At 37.1% G+C, this 15,927-nt stretch overlaps 1 protein-coding gene across 1 annotated transcript in view; it reads left to right on the top strand.

Annotated features, from left to right (window-relative positions):
* LOC140508383 (uncharacterized) overlaps positions 1-15,927 on the top strand; it is a 58,892-nt gene that overhangs the window by 19,232 nt on the left and 23,733 nt on the right. Inside the window, 3 exon segments of the mRNA XM_072616227.1 lie at positions 3,978-5,623; positions 5,626-5,686; positions 5,689-5,804. Coding sequence (XP_072472328.1) covers positions 3,978-5,623; positions 5,626-5,686; positions 5,689-5,804 — 1,823 coding nt within the window.

Genomic DNA, 15,927 nt, shown 5'->3' with positions numbered 1-15,927 from the left:
AAAAGAACATAATATATGAAGTTAATTTCAAAGTTGTGCTTTTTTCTCTGAACAGAGGTTTGCAGTATTTGTTTCAACACCTGACAAATTCAGTCTCCAGTCTGGATCTGCATCAATTTGATTTAATAATAATACTGATAGCAATCAAAATGGCAATTATAATTAGTATTTCTGTAGTGCCTGCTATGTGACCCTTACTGGGCTGAGTGCTTTAAAGAGATTATCTCATTTGGTGTTCACAGCAATGCTGAGAGATAAATACTGTTTTTTATCGCCATTTTACAATTGAAGAAAACAAAGCAGTCAGGGTTTAAATGACTTGCCCAAGCTTATGGTGCTAGTAAATTTCTGTTGAGCAATTTGAACTCCCATCTTTCTGACTGCTGGTCCCAGCTCTGTATCCACTTTACTCCCTGACAGTTCTCTCTTTACATAAATTTTCATTATGTAAATTAATCCCCCCAGGGCCTATAGTACATCAGGGTGATAGCATTAGGGTCCTCTGCTGCAGGCCCTGAAGCTCCTGTGGCTGCAGGACCACAGAGAAAGGGAGTCCAGCAAAGAGAAGGGAAGATCTGTGGAAGGATCCACTTATGTTAAGCAAGAATTGGTTGTATTTTGATTTGTAATGAAAATAAAGCATAGGTAGTCCCTTACACACGGATGAGATGGAAAATGGTTGGTTGGTTGTCCTTCATGTCAAAATGACATCACTAGGTTGAAGTCAAGTTCCAATGTGTCTGACTGTGACTGATCAGAACAATCTGAGCTCAGTGCTTGGGCACAAATAGTCTACATAAACATTTGGGGTAGAGACATCTCTAAATTTGCACATCTCACATTTCTTTTAAGCTACTACAATTCTTCTTTGTTCATGGAACACAATGCCTTCTTTGATGTGAGCATGCTGTGCTGGGCAAACCTTTGCCACTGTCTCCCATGTCACGCAATCAGTTCCAATATTCTTCAGAGAGACCTTGAGAGTGTCTTTATGTCTCCTTCTGACCAACATTTGAGCTCTTGCCTTAGGCAACCGTACATTTGGCATTCTACCAATGTGACCAGCCCATTAGAGTTTTTCTCTGAAGTAGAGTTTGAATGCTTAGCAGTTTAGCTCAAGAAAGGGCCTCAGTGTCTGGTTCCTTATCCTGACAGGTGATCTTCAGAATCTTTCTAAAACAGTTCAAATAGAAGTGATTCAGTTTCCTGGCATGGTGCTGATAGACTGTCCAGGTTTCACAGGCATTGAACAGTGAGGTCTTCACAATGCTCTGTAGATCTTCAGTTTGCTAGTCAGTCTGATACCTCTTCTCTCCCACACTTTTCTTTGGAGCCACCCAAATACTGAGCTAGCTCTGGAAATGCTTGCATCAACCTAATTATCAATGTGTACATCCCTGGAAAGTATGCTGCCAAGGTAAATGAATTTACCCACAGTATTCAGAACTTTTCATGGTTCCATATATGGATGCTGTGGTGCTAGCTAGTGGACAACCTGTGTTTTCTTGGTGTTAATTGTTAGGCCAAAATTAGCACATGCAGCAGAGAATCGATCCATACTTTGTTGCATCTCAGCTTCAGTGATTATGCATGGAGTGCATAATCATCTGTAAACCAAAAAAGTCATCTACCAACTCTCCCTCTACTTTAGTCTTGGCATGTAGCTTTTTAAAATCAAATAATTTATCATCAGTGTGGTAGCTGACCTTGATGCCCTGCTTGTTGTCCTCATTGAAGTCACCTAACAACATTGCTGAAAATATTTTACCAAAAACCATGGGAGCATGGAAGCACACAGCCCTGCTTCACTCCATTGGTGATTGGGAAAGTACAAGAGCATCATGCATTATCCAAAGTCTGTGCAGGCATACCATCATGAAACTGACATACAATACTGATGAACTTCTCTGGGTAACCAAATTTTGACATAATCATCCTTAAACCCTCACAAATGATAATATTGAAGACCTTGATCAGATCAATGAAAATTGTTTACAGACCTCTTTTCTGCTCTTGATATTTCTCCTGGAGTTGTCAGGCAGCAAACACCATATCAATAGTTCCTTAATCCTTTCTGAAGCCATAGTAGCTCTCAGATAGATGACCATCTTTCAGGTGAAGGATCAGCCTATTAAGGAGGACTCTAGCAAGAATCTTGCAAGCCATGACTAAGAGAGAGACCCCAATGTGATTTTCGGGGATAATCAGTTTCCTTTATGTTTATGGAGATGGACAATGGAGGCACCCTTGAACTCCTTGGAGTTAACCTCTTGTTGAGAGATGGAAAGTTGTTTTTAAGCCTCCAAACCACCAACAAATAAATGAGTAGTTACTATATAAAATATTTATTTCTCTTGGCTAATGATACATAGTATATTAAAGATAAATGTACTTGAAGTTGAACTGCATATTTTCTTTTTTAAAACCATTTAAATATAGGTATGTATGTATATATGTATGTGTGTGTATAATGTGTGTATGTATGTGTGTATGTGTGTGTGTGTGTGTGTGTGTGTGTGTGTGCATATATATATATATATATATATATATACATACATATATGAAAGGACCTTTGTAAGGAAAGAACTCTTCGGACATAACTTTCTTCTTTCCACCACTGGCACGCTGGCCACACTCTCACAGAAACTCCATGGAATGACTGACCTGGCTGCCAACTAATTCCTTTGAAAATCTGTTAGATAAAAGAATAGTAGCATCAGCAGAAGAGAAGTTCAAAACGTAGCCTGAACCCTGAGAGGCAATGGAAGGAATGATTCTGTAGAATGTGAATGATGGTCCATGAAGATTTCAAGATGGATTGTCATGCTAATACATAGTGATTATGTTTTTCAAAAATGCTACCCTCTGCACTGGAAGAATGCAAACATTTGTAACTTCCCGATGTGGTGATTACAACACTGATTAGAGAAGATTGTAAGGTGGTCTTGGAATGAGGCATCTACTCTAAGAAAGTCAATGAAGATATGTCTCTACCTCTGACTATCCACTGAGAGTAGATTTGTACATGCATGTCAGAATATTATGGCAGTCTGAAAACAATTTGAGCACAGGTTGAGAAACCCAAACAACATGTTACACTTAGAAGTGCTCAGTGATTGATGGGATAACTAGCTGATAACCAAAATCATTTTGTGCTTAATCATGATGGTTTGGAATCACTGTACAAATCTATTATGCCTCAAATATGCCCATGCTTGTTGTCCAGGGGGAAAATAGGTTGGTCAGAAAACCAGGCAATTCTTTACTGCATTGGGTGCTGATGGGCCATGAATCATGCTGTTTACTTCCTGACAGAAGGATCATGGATTCAAGATGTAGAATAGGACATATGATAGATAACAAATGAATATTTAGTATATGTGAAGTAAGTGGCATGATATCTTTGGACTGGATCCGAACAGAGTATAAGAAAAGTTGGATATAACACTTAATGTTATTACATGGGAGTTAAAAAGAGTAAACTGTTTCCGAGCTTAGCATATGAGATTGATCGGGAATGACCAAGTGATAGGGCATCCAAACTGGTCAGTACAGAAGGGCAGAAGTTGACCTGAGACTGACAAAAATTGTAAGTGTAATCAACAAGAGGCATTTGAAGAAGGAAAGTGTGATTAAAAAAAAGCACACTTAGGCACAGGATTTGAGGTCTAGTCTCAGCTACAGCTCAGCCATTCAGAGCCTGTGACCTGAGTTGTGAAGGTTAATGAAAATCCTCACATTTTTTGTGAGGAGCCAATATTATTGTATATGAAACTCTTTCTAAAATAAACCCTCTTAGGGTTGTGACCAAATGGCATTTTCAAAGATTGATTCTGTCTGTTAAGTATGAAAAGTTTTCTGTGTAGGTGGTGAAACAACAGAAATCAGTTTACTTTTTGCTCTGTGAAGAAAGAACACATACTTAAGTGTGTTTGTCGTCCTGTGTATGTATGATGGTTTGTTTTCTTCATTTGCAGAGACCAGGTTTGGAGTAAATGGGATGACTACAAAGCTGAGGATTGTTGTGGAAGAATCTGGCCAGCAAAGATTTGTGAGGGATGGTGCCTTCAACTTCAATTTGAGAGAAATCCATGATTCTAATATGAAAATGGATAAAAATCCAAAGAGTCAATGTGAATTTGAAAAAACTGAGAAGAGATTCAGACAGTCTTTAGTCCTAAGTCACAGTAAGAAAATGGCCTCAGGAAATTACTGTTTTCAGAATCGTGAATATAGCAAATACTTTCCTGAACAGGTAGAGGTTTTTCAATCCCAGGAAAAGCTTAGTGAAATGCAAATATATCCAGGTAATCCATGGGAAATGGCCATCAGCTGGAGTTCAGACCTCATTAGACATCAGAAAAGTGACACTGGAGAAATGCTTTATTTAAGTAAAGGTGGGAAGGCTTTCAGTCAGAACTCTAAACTTATTACTCATCAGAAAATTCACATTAGAAAGGAGCCTATTGAATATAATGAATATGAACCAACCATATCCCATCACTCACCTCTTCCTAGATTTCAGACTGTACTGAAGCCATATTCATATAATCAGTGTGAGAAGACCTTTGATTGGAACTCAGATCTTACTAGACATCAAAAGATTGATAATGGAGTAACCTTTTATAAATGCAGTCAACGTGGAAAAGGTTTCTGCTACAGATCTCTCTTTGTTGGTCATCAGAAAATTCACACAGGAGAGAAATCTTTTGATTGTAATCAATTTGGAAAGGCTTTCAGACAGGTGCTGCATCTTTCTTTACATCAGAAAACCCACAGTGGAGAAAAACCTTATGAATGTCATCAGTGTGGAAAGGCTTTCCAATTTAACTCCCATCTTGCTGTACATCAGAGAATTCACACTGGAGAGAAACCTTATGAATGTAATCTATGTGTAAAAACTTTCACATATGGCTCCAGTCTTATTAAACATCAGAGAATTCACACTGGAGAGAAACCTTATGTATGTAAACAATGTGGGAAGGCTTTTAGATTCCGCTCCAGCCTTACGGATCATGAGAAAATCCACACTGGAGAGAAACCTCATGAATGTAATCAGTGTGGAAAGGCTTTCAGACAGAGCTCTAATCTTGTTGCACATCAGAGAATCCACACTGGGGAGAAACTTTATGAATGTAGTCAATGTGGAAAGGCTTTCACACAAAGCTCCAGTCTTGCGGCACATCAGAGAATCCACACTGGAGAGAAACCTTTTGAATGTAAACAATGTGGAAGGGCTTTCACAAAGAGCTGCAGTCTTGCTGATCATGAGAAAATACACAGTGGAGTAAAACCTTATAAATGTAATCATTGTGGAAAAGCTTTCACAGTGAAGGGCAATCTTGCTAGACATCAGAGAATCCACACTGGAGAGAAACCTTTTGAATGTAAACAGTGTGGAAAGGCTTTCACACAGAGCTCCAGTCTTGCTGCACATCAGAGAATCCACACTGGAGAGAAACCTTTTGAATGTAAACAGTGCGGAAAGGCTTTCATAAAGAGCTACAGCCTTGCTGATCATGAGAAAATCCACAGTGGAGCAAAACCTTATGAATGCAATCACTGTGGAAAGGCTTTCACAGTGAAGGGCAATCTTGCTAGACATAAAAAAATCCACACTGGGTAGAGAAATCTTTTGAATGTAGTCAGTGTGGAATGGCTTTCAAAGAGAGCTCCAGTCTTGCTAAACAGAGAATCTGTATTGTTTTGAGAAAACATGGGAATGTAAACAATGTGGAAAGACTTTCACAGAGAGTTCCAGTCTTGCTGCACAGCAGAGAATTCACACTGGAAACTTCATGAGTGTTATAAATGTGGCCAAGCTTTTAGTTACCATTCTTAACTTATTTAACAAGAGAATCCACACTACAGAGAATCATCTCTTATTTCCAACTCTGAGAATTCATATTACATAGAAGTGTTATCACTGTCATTAATAAAGGAAAGCATTTAAATGGAGTTCAGAGCCTGTTCAATATTATAAAATTAATTCAATGATCAGTTCCATATTAACTCTGTGTGGGAGGACTTTCAACCAGAGACCATCTCTTACTTTGTTTCAGAGGGTTTCTAGTGGAGAGAAGCCTTAAAGATGTGCTAAAGGGAAATATGCTTTTCTCTGAAGGAAGGTGATCAGTAGACAATATTCATGCTATAATGGTTGTAGGAAGGGCTTCCCCTAGATTTCATAGTTGACTACATTGGAGGATCATGCTAGAGATAAAACTTATGTAGCCAATTAACAAGGGAAGGCTTCTTGCTGAAGTACAGATTCCATTGGACCTCTCAACAGAAGAGACATCTTGAATTTCACACTGTTCATAAAACCCTATAAACATAATGAATTTTTTTCTGAAATTTTGATGTTTGTCATCACTCCTAAATATTTCATGGTAGTCATGTGCTATAATTTTTTTCGGTCATTCCTCAGTTGATTGGTACTCACTTTGTTTCCTATTGTTTGCTGACATAAAAAGTCCTCATATAAATGTTTTGGTAACTGTTGAACATTTATTTCTGTCATTCCTTCTTTAAGCAGCTAGGTGGTACAGTGGATGAAGTGATGTGCTTTGAGCCACAAGAACTGAATTCCAATTCAATGTCTGGCACTAGCTGTATGACTCTGGACAAGTCATGTAACCTGTTCCTGCCTCAGTTTCCCCATTTGTAGGATGGGGATAATCAGAGCACCTAACTCCCAGTGTTGATGTGAGCAACTAATGAGACGCTATTTGTAAAATGCTTTTCAAGATTTCAATCACTATGGAAATGCTAATGTTTTCAATAATTATTATTTCTTGGATTGTAAGTCTCAGTAAATTCAATAGGATGAAACATACTGACAGTATAGTTGCTTCTCTTTTCATTCAGATTGATATTCGGAACAGAGTAGAAGAAGGTATTAATTGTAATGGGTAGGGTAGTGATTTAGAATCAGGGAAAACTTGAGTTCAAATTATGACTCAGATGTTCCTTAGCTCTGTAACTCTGGACAAGGAACAACCTTTCTGTGCCTCACTTTGCTCATCTCCAAAATGAGAGAGTTGGCCTCAGTGGCTTCTGTTGTCCCTTCCAACTCCATATATTCTTATCAAAAGTATGTTCATGTCTTTCCCACAGCCTCTTCCAGTATTTCAGGAAGGAGTCCTAGCAAGACCACATCTGAAGTCATATAAGAAAGCAGTAGTCATCCAAACTATTTTGTCATACTTAAAAAAAAAAATAAAGAAATCAGGTGTGTAATATACAAAAGAAAATTAGTTTAATCAATCCAAAGACCTCAACTATGGGGGCCTTGCTTGCTAACCATTATAAGATGCCGGAAACATTGGAAAGTAGTCTGGCAGAAAATAGATATGAATCAGCATCTCACACTGTTGACTAATGAATATGTGACTTAGACATAAAAGATCTTCTCAAAGATACGAGAGGAACCAGGAAGGAGATTCAGTTATGGATAGTAGAAGAATTCATCTCCAAACAAGCTACGGAGGGACACAGAAAATAAAATTGGGAGTTTTTATCACATAAAAAAGAACAGTACGTCTAAAATATTAAAAGAAACAATTAACTGGGAACACAGGTTTGCAGCAAGTTTCCTTCATAAATACTTCATGTTGAAGGCATATAAAGAACCGATCACTGCTTGTATACAGATATATAAAGAATGGAAACAATAGACATATGATCAAAGGTGATAAATACGCAACTTTTAAAGGAAGAAATGCAAATTGCCAAGTACTCTTTGAAAAAGTATTCTACATCTGTAATCACTAATAATTAGGAAGATTTGCAGATTGATAAAGGTGATAAAATGAGAAGCACAAATGTAGGGAATTTATTTCCTCAATTGCGTATGTGTTATGGGAGTTTTTATTTTTTCACCTGGGAGAGGCTCGATCAGTTGGGGGAGAAAATAAATGCAATTGAAAAGAAGTTTAAGCCTAAATGCTGCAAATCAATAATTAGATAAATGCAAATTACATCATCTCTCTGATTCCACCTCTGCACAATACAATTGACAAAGATGACCACAGAGAGTGTTGGGAGGGCTGAGGGAAAATTAATTTACTGTTGATGAACGCGTGAAGTCACGAAATTGGGTACGTTCTGACTCAGTGGTACCAGTAGAGGGCACATTCACTTAAGGAAAAGGATCCAAGTGCACAAAAATATTGATAGCAGCTCCTTTGGTCAAAGAACTTGAAATAAGATGTCATGTCATACAGTAGGGCAACTGCTGACCAAACTTTGGTATGGGAATGTTGTTTATAAAGGTACAATACAGGCAAAGCACAGGAAGAATTGTATGAACTAATGCAGACTATGAGGGATAACTGATCATGACAACATTGTGAAAACCGACAACTTGGCAAGATATTCAGCTCATAGCGTGATCATTCTAGCAGGACCGTCTGTGCAGCTTGCCTTCTGACTAAGAGATGGATACAAGATGCAGAATAAAATATAAATTTTGGGAAATCAACGGTGTGAAAATTTTTTCCTCTGGATTACGTGCTTTCATTACAAATATTTTATTTGTTCATTTTTTTCAATTTTTGATGGGCAGGATTAGCAATAAGAGGGGGACTAGGGATATGATTGAACTCACTCTTTCACCTCCCTCCCAATCCCAAAATAATAGAGGGAAATTGATGGGTTTTAATATCAGGACAACCAGGTGCCATGGTGTTTAGCATGTGTGTTCTGGATTCAGAAAGACTCTTTTTCATGAGTTCAAATCTGACTTCAGACACTTACTAACTGTGTGACCTTGGGCAAAATCACTTAACAGTGTTTGCCTCAGTTCCTCATATGTAAAGTGAGATGGAGAAATGAATGGCAAACCACTCCAGAAAACCCCAAATGAGTCCACAAAGAGTTAGACACAACTTAATAACAATAATGCATTTAAGAAGGTCAGAAGGAATGAGAACAATTTTCAAAGTGCCAAGCTGAACGTTTTATTATTCAAAAAGAAAGTAAAGTTATGCATGTGAGAACTTGTTTCATGTTTATTTCTCCTGTTTTATGGCATATATAAATTGTTCATTTCATTTCACGTTTGTGAATTTCAATTAAAAAAAATCAAATATTAATGGTTTCCTTTTTGCCATTTCACCAATTTTGAAGGCATGCCAAGAAAAGGCAAAATTATTTTCATATGACTTTCTTGTTATCAGTCCTTTGGAGCATGTTTTCATGTGTCATTTATGGTTGTCAGGACTTTGAAAAGCTTCCTGTCCTTTCAGCACTTGCCTATCAGCAACGTATCCAGGTACACTTGGTGGTCAGTTCTCTCCATATCTTGGATATAAATTACTTTTATTGGTGGTCATGTAGTTTTTAACATATTCTTGACTCTAATTTCTCTTCTAACTTGATCTTCATTTATGTTATTCAAACATTTAAATTTTATGTAGATAGAATTATCTATTTTTTAAAAGTCTATCCTGGATCAAGAATTTTCCTAGCCACAGTCGTGAAAAGTGCCTGAGTGTTTTTTTCCTTTTTTTGAAAAATATTTTTTAATCAAGAACAATTCCATGTGACTCTTCACCCACCTCACACTGAGAAAGGAAAACAAAATCTCCATTACAAATATGTATAATCAAAGACAACATTCCTTCAGTGTCTGGTTCCAAAAAGTATATTTACAAAAGTTCTGTGTGGTGTGAAGAAATATGTTATTCTTGAGCAATTCTTATTTAGAAGGCGCCTTAAGTCTTTTAGCTCTAGTCTCTCTGGCATAAAGTTTGCACCTATTTTTCTTTTCATCTGCCTTTTTGTGAGACTTAATCAAAATTGAAATAGTGACATTAAAATTTTGTCACTTTTGTGTTACTGAGTCTTCTTATAGCTCGGTTAATGTTTCCTTTGTAAATTTAACCTTTAAGTCACTTGGAACATAGAATTTTAGTAGTGGTATTGGTTGGCTATCTGTGGTTCCTTTCAATATAATGTCATTTTCTTGGCTATTTCTTTCTATTGTTTTTGCTTAGTCTGATAGCATGTTTGTAGTCCCTGTTTTGTGAATTCACCTAACAAGTAGTACAGCATGATATGGAAAATCTGAGGTCAACAAAGGATTTCTCCTCTTCACACCAGGGGTTTTTATCATGATTGGGAGTGGGGGGGGAGGAGCGGGGGTGGAGAATCAGGTTGATAGCAAGAGAGGAAAGTTATCTTGAGCTGGTCTAAATGGAAGTACTGCTGCAGGTCCCAGCAGCCTTTTCCTTAGGGGACAAACACAGGAGATGAACTAAAACATTGCTGTGGCATGAGAAATTACAGTATTCCACATTGTTACTTTCCCCATCTCAGTTTTAGTTTTGATATATTGCAGGTTGGCATAAGAAATCAAATGGGAATTTTGGAATTGTGAAAGCTGGGAAGGCCAGCTGACAACACAGAAAGCATTTACAAACTCAGAAATGCATAAAATATATGTGCAGTATTGTATACTATTAACCCAAATTTTACAATGAGGTATTGTAAACATCCCATAAAAGAAAAGGAAAAAATTCAGATTTCTTTGAATTTTACAAGAAGAGGGCCATAAGATTTTAGGTGGATTTTCCAGATTATGAGGGTGCTGCCCCAATAACCCCCATGATGTGGAAGGGATAACATAAGTAAGTATGATAAGACCTTCATTAATGGATGCAGAATGAAATAAGCTGAGCAGAGAAAGCAGTACACACCATTACAGAGACATAAACTGGAAAAACAGCCACATGCGCCAAAATGAAAAGTGAAATGGTGTGATGAAACTCTTCAGCAAAGTGGCAATTTTAAAGATAAATCTACACAAATTACTGGCATTTCTGTATATTACCAATACAATTCTATAGGAATAGAAATAGAAATTTCTTTTAAAATAACTATACATGGTAGAAAATGCTTGGAAGTTGACCTACCCAGACAAAATTGCAAAACACTCTGCACAAAAACTGACCTAAATAATGGAAGATGTCATTTGCTTGGGAATAAACCAAGCCAATATTATCACCATCATGAAAGATGCATGTATTAAGCACCAATTATGTGCCAGGCATTGTGATTTACAGAAGTCTCATTTGATTCTCACATCAGTCCTGTGAGTTAGTGCTATTATTATTTCTGTTTTTACCATTTGGGAAAGTGAGCAAAAGTCACATGACCTGCTCAAGACACATACACATAGTAAGTGTTTGAAAGCAAAAGTCACATGATTTCAACTAAGGTCTTGCTGAGTCCAGGACTTAATATTCTATCCACCTAGCTGTAAATAATTGCAGTGCTACATAAATTTGCTTAATATTAGCAACAGTGTCTTATTCATTTAGTTGTGAATAGGAGAAATGTGACGATGTACTTATTCACCATCAAACTAATCAAACTACCAAAGGATTATTTTATAGAGCAAGAAGAAATAGTAACAATTCATTGGGAGGAAAACAAGATGGAAAATATCAAGAGGGCTAATGAAATTCTTTCTTGAATTGAACTGCCAAGGATTTAAACTCTACTTTGGAAAGTGAATTCCAGTGGGCTGGCCACATTATTTGAATGCCAAGTGTACATTTGTCTAAAAGACTATTTTATGAGGAGCTCACACAAGGCAAGCACTCACACAGAGGTCAGAAGAAGTGACATAAGGACATTATCAAGGTCTCTCTGAGGAACTCTGGAATTGATTGTGTGACATGAGAGACATTTGCAAAGGTCTGCCCAACATGGTATGTCCACATCAAGGAGGGTGCCGGGCTCTATGCAGAGTTGAAGTAGTTCAAAAGACACATGAAATGCACAAATTTAGAACCATCTCTACTTCAAACGTTCATGTGGATGGTGGACCAGTGTTACAGAATCTCAGACTTGAAGCTAATCTCAGCAGTTTATATCTAATCTAACCTCTAACTGGATGTGAATTTTACCTACAAAATCTCTGAAAACTGCTCATCTTCCTTTCCCTTGAAGATAGGTAGTGAAGGGAACCCTCTACTTCCCAAGGCAACCTGTTATTTTGGGGGATGGGTGTAGACTTCGGAAAGTTCTTGTTAACAAGAATAAATTGATAGCTCATGTCCTAATGCTGCCTAGTATAGCAAGTTTGTCCTTATTCCCCCTTCACTGTTCCCTCAAATTCCAGCGCAGTTGGTGAGAAAAGGGAATGGAGTAAGCAATTATACATACCTACAATGTTTCAGGCACTGTACTAAGTAATTTGTGAATGTTTTCTCATTTGATCCTGACAACATCTCTGTGAGTTTGGCACTATCATTATCCCTATTTTATATTTGAGGAAACTGAGACAAAGAGGTTAAAATAATTTTCTCAGGGGCGCGTAGCTACTAAGTGTTTGAGATTAGATTTAAAGTCAAGACTTGCTGACTTCTGACCCAGGGGTCTTGCTACTGCATTACCAGCTGCTTCTAATTTCTAAATAACAGAAGCTATACAAGTTCATCTTTCCATGAAAGAGGTAAACAAAGATGGAATTTTCTGATTCCCAACTGGCTGCATGATCCCATAATCCCCTTTTCCAAAGATCTCAACTATGGAAACCATCCTTGAAGGATCCTGGGAATCATCCCATGGTCCTCAGCTGCATATCCCTTTTCCTTAAAGAGGACCAAAGTAAAAATTTCTCTCCATCCTCATCTCTTCCATATTCCCCATGCCTAGGGCTTCCAGTAGCCAGAGAAGATCTGACCTCTTTACTTTCAGGAAGGGGAAGCATCATGGATTTTGGAGCAAAACAACCAAAGGAACTTGTGCCCAGGTGACTGAGGTGAAAGCAGATGTATGAGGTCTTTTATCATGAGACATTTATGTGTCATAGTGAAGGGAATGCTATACATGGGGACAGGAAGACTTGACTTGGAATTTCTTTTTAGATACTTTTTAGCAATATGATCCTGGATAAGTCATGAATCTGAGCCTCAGTTTCCTCACATGAAATCTGAAATAAATAAGGAAACAAAGGTTTTTTCTGAGCACATCAGTATATTAAACAGTGCTTGTCAATTCCATAACAAATTGGGACCGGGCCTCTTCAGCTTGGCACTGAACCCTGATGACAGAATAGATGGGTTTTTTATGCATTAAAAATTTAACCTAATAAGATAAATTAATTAAAAGAAAACAATTAATGAACATACATAATTAGATAATCTGATTTTTAATTAAAGGAAAAATTAGAGACTAAGTTGGGAAGGAGAGAGCAAGCAGGTGCTATTTCCTGAAATCAGAAAGAGATGTTTCATTTCTCCTAAGTGTCTTTATACAATCAAAGGAACATGGAAACAATAACTGATTGACCACAATGGGACCAGTTTTTAGATAAGTTATATGGGTTGTTTGAGATGTATAATTGTGAGGAAACTCCTTGCATCAATCTTTTAATCTTACAGGGTTTTTGATCAGACTTCTTGTTGTTGTGGTATGGTTTTAGTGATGTCTGACTCTCTGTGATTCCATTTAGGATTTTTGTGGCAACAATACTGGACTAGTTTGCCATTTTCTTCTCTAGCTCATTTTTATAGATGAGAAAACTGAGGCAAATAGGATTAAGTGACTTGCCTGGGGTCACATAGCTAGTAAATGTCTGAGGCCAGATTTGAACTCAGGTACTCCTGACTCTAGAGCTGCCACTCTATCCACTGTACCAGCTAGGTGCCATTTGCATAGTTTAGGTCCTTAGTAAAAGGTCTCTTAGCAGCAGGTTGAGGTGGTCCATCTTCCTAGCCACATAGGACTAGGTTCAAATAATGCAATAAGGTTTTCTCACAGTTGAAAAAAGTTTTTTCACAAGACAGCAGTTGGACTAGACACATAATTGAATCAAAAAGGAACCCAGCTAGATCCAGAATTGACTCACAAGATGAATTCAGTGTGGTTCACTCAATTTCCACTACCATTTGTTGTTCTAATACCCTCAATTCTTTCACTCACCTGTAAAATGGGATCGTTGGACTCCATGGCCTTGTGGATCTCTTCCAGTGATAAATCTATGATCCTATAAGAAACCTTTATTTGAAACTTTGGGGCATGGAACTTTCTGGAGATAATTTTAAAAAGGACTGAGGCTGTCCAATATGAACACTTTCCTAGATTTTCTTCAAGTCAACAAGCATTTATTAAGTGCCTAGTAGGTGCCAGACCCAATGCTAAGCCCCAGTGATACACAGAAAAGCAAAGGACAAGTTCTGCTCTCAAGGAGTTCACACTGGGGAAGACAACATTCAAACAAACTATAGAAAAATCCATTATATCAATTAAAAATTGGACCTAATCAAGAGAGGAAAGCCCTAAAGTTAAGGAGGACCAGAGAAGATTTATTGTAGAATGTGAGGTTTTAGGTGGGACTTTAAAAAGCCAGAATGAGCATCTGAGGCATGAAGGGCAGCCAGAAAAAAAAATACAAGAAGTAAGTAGATTGATTGTCTTGTTCAAGGAAGAAAACAAAAAGACCTGTATCACTGGATTATAGCACATGTGGAGGATGAATAAGATGAAAGGAGGCTGGAAAAGTAGGGTTGGGGCAGATGATGAAGAGTTCTAACAGTGAAACAAATGATTTTATATTTGATCCTGATGGTAGCCACTGTAGCTTATTGATTAGACAATGACATGAAAAGAAGTGCATTTTGGAAAGATGAATTTACTACTCGGTGGAGGACTGAATGGATGGGGAAGAAAACTGATGTAGAGGAAGTCAACCAGAAGATTAATGAAATAGCTCAGATGTGAATGATTGGAGAACCTGAACCAAGAAAGTGGCAGTATTGGGACACAAGGGGATATATGTGAATGATTTTATAAAGGCAGAATCAACAGGGCTTTCCAAAAGGTTGCATATAAGATGAGGGAATGTGAGTGTGTGAGAGATGAGGAGGAGGTGACTTCTGGTTATGAGCCTGGACAATGGGGAAGGTGGTGCCCAGGATAGTAATAGGAAAGTAAAAAGATGGGAAGTTTGGGGAAAGATAATGAGTTAGTTTTGGACATCCTAGGAGAAGAACCAGGAGAACGTATTGTCACCAAAACCTAGAGAGTAAAAGGAGATGACTGATTGTGTAAAAGGCTGCAGAAAGGTCAAGAAGAGTGAGGACTGATTACTGTTTTCTTGTTGTTGCAAAGATGTGGAAGCAAAGATGGTGTCCATGTATGGGGAAAGATTGAACAGATGATGGTCTGAAAATATAATGCAAGATGTTGGAGCCATAAGAAATTATAAAAGGTATAGTGTCAGAGAAACCTGGGAAGAATTGTCTGAACTGATGTAGAGAGAAATGAGCAGAACCAGGAGAAGAATTTATATTATAGCAACACTGATCAATACAATGGATCACCAAGACTTCAGAGCAGTAATTACCTAAATCTTTTGTTCTTGGAACTTGTTTCATGAACAAATATGAAGTGTGTTGTGAAGCCCCCTAGTCATTTAATCTTCTCATAATATTCTTTTAAATTTATGCATTACATACTTTCAAGAATGACCTAGATATTTTTTGTGCCCAGAGTTTCAAATTAGTACTTTCATTCCACTGTATAATTATAAAATATAAATATATAAAATATATAAATACATAAAATGATAAAATATATAAATATATTAAATATATTCTAATTATAATATATTATAAAATCTATAAATATATAAAAATATAATATATAAATATATAAAATTATAAAATATAAATGTAAAAATAAAATTTTATTCTATATTAAATTTACAAATTTAATATGGGGCTTTCTGGAAGAATTTTTTTAAAAATCCAATAAAACTTCATGCTTACAATTATATGCAAGACTTCAATGTTACTTTTTTTCCTTCTTAGTTTCTTTTCCCTCCTCCCCAGATTTTGTTGATTAGGAATAGTATTTTTTAATCAAAGAAGTTACAACTTGGAAGATGATGAACAGAGCATAATATATGAA

Source organism: Notamacropus eugenii, chromosome 5, assembly GCF_028372415.1.
Source record: "Notamacropus eugenii isolate mMacEug1 chromosome 5, mMacEug1.pri_v2, whole genome shotgun sequence".
Taxonomy (NCBI): domain Eukaryota; kingdom Metazoa; phylum Chordata; class Mammalia; order Diprotodontia; family Macropodidae; genus Notamacropus; species Notamacropus eugenii.
The sequence above is the reverse complement of the archived record's forward strand: the minus strand, read 5'-3'. Positions and strand labels throughout refer to the sequence as shown.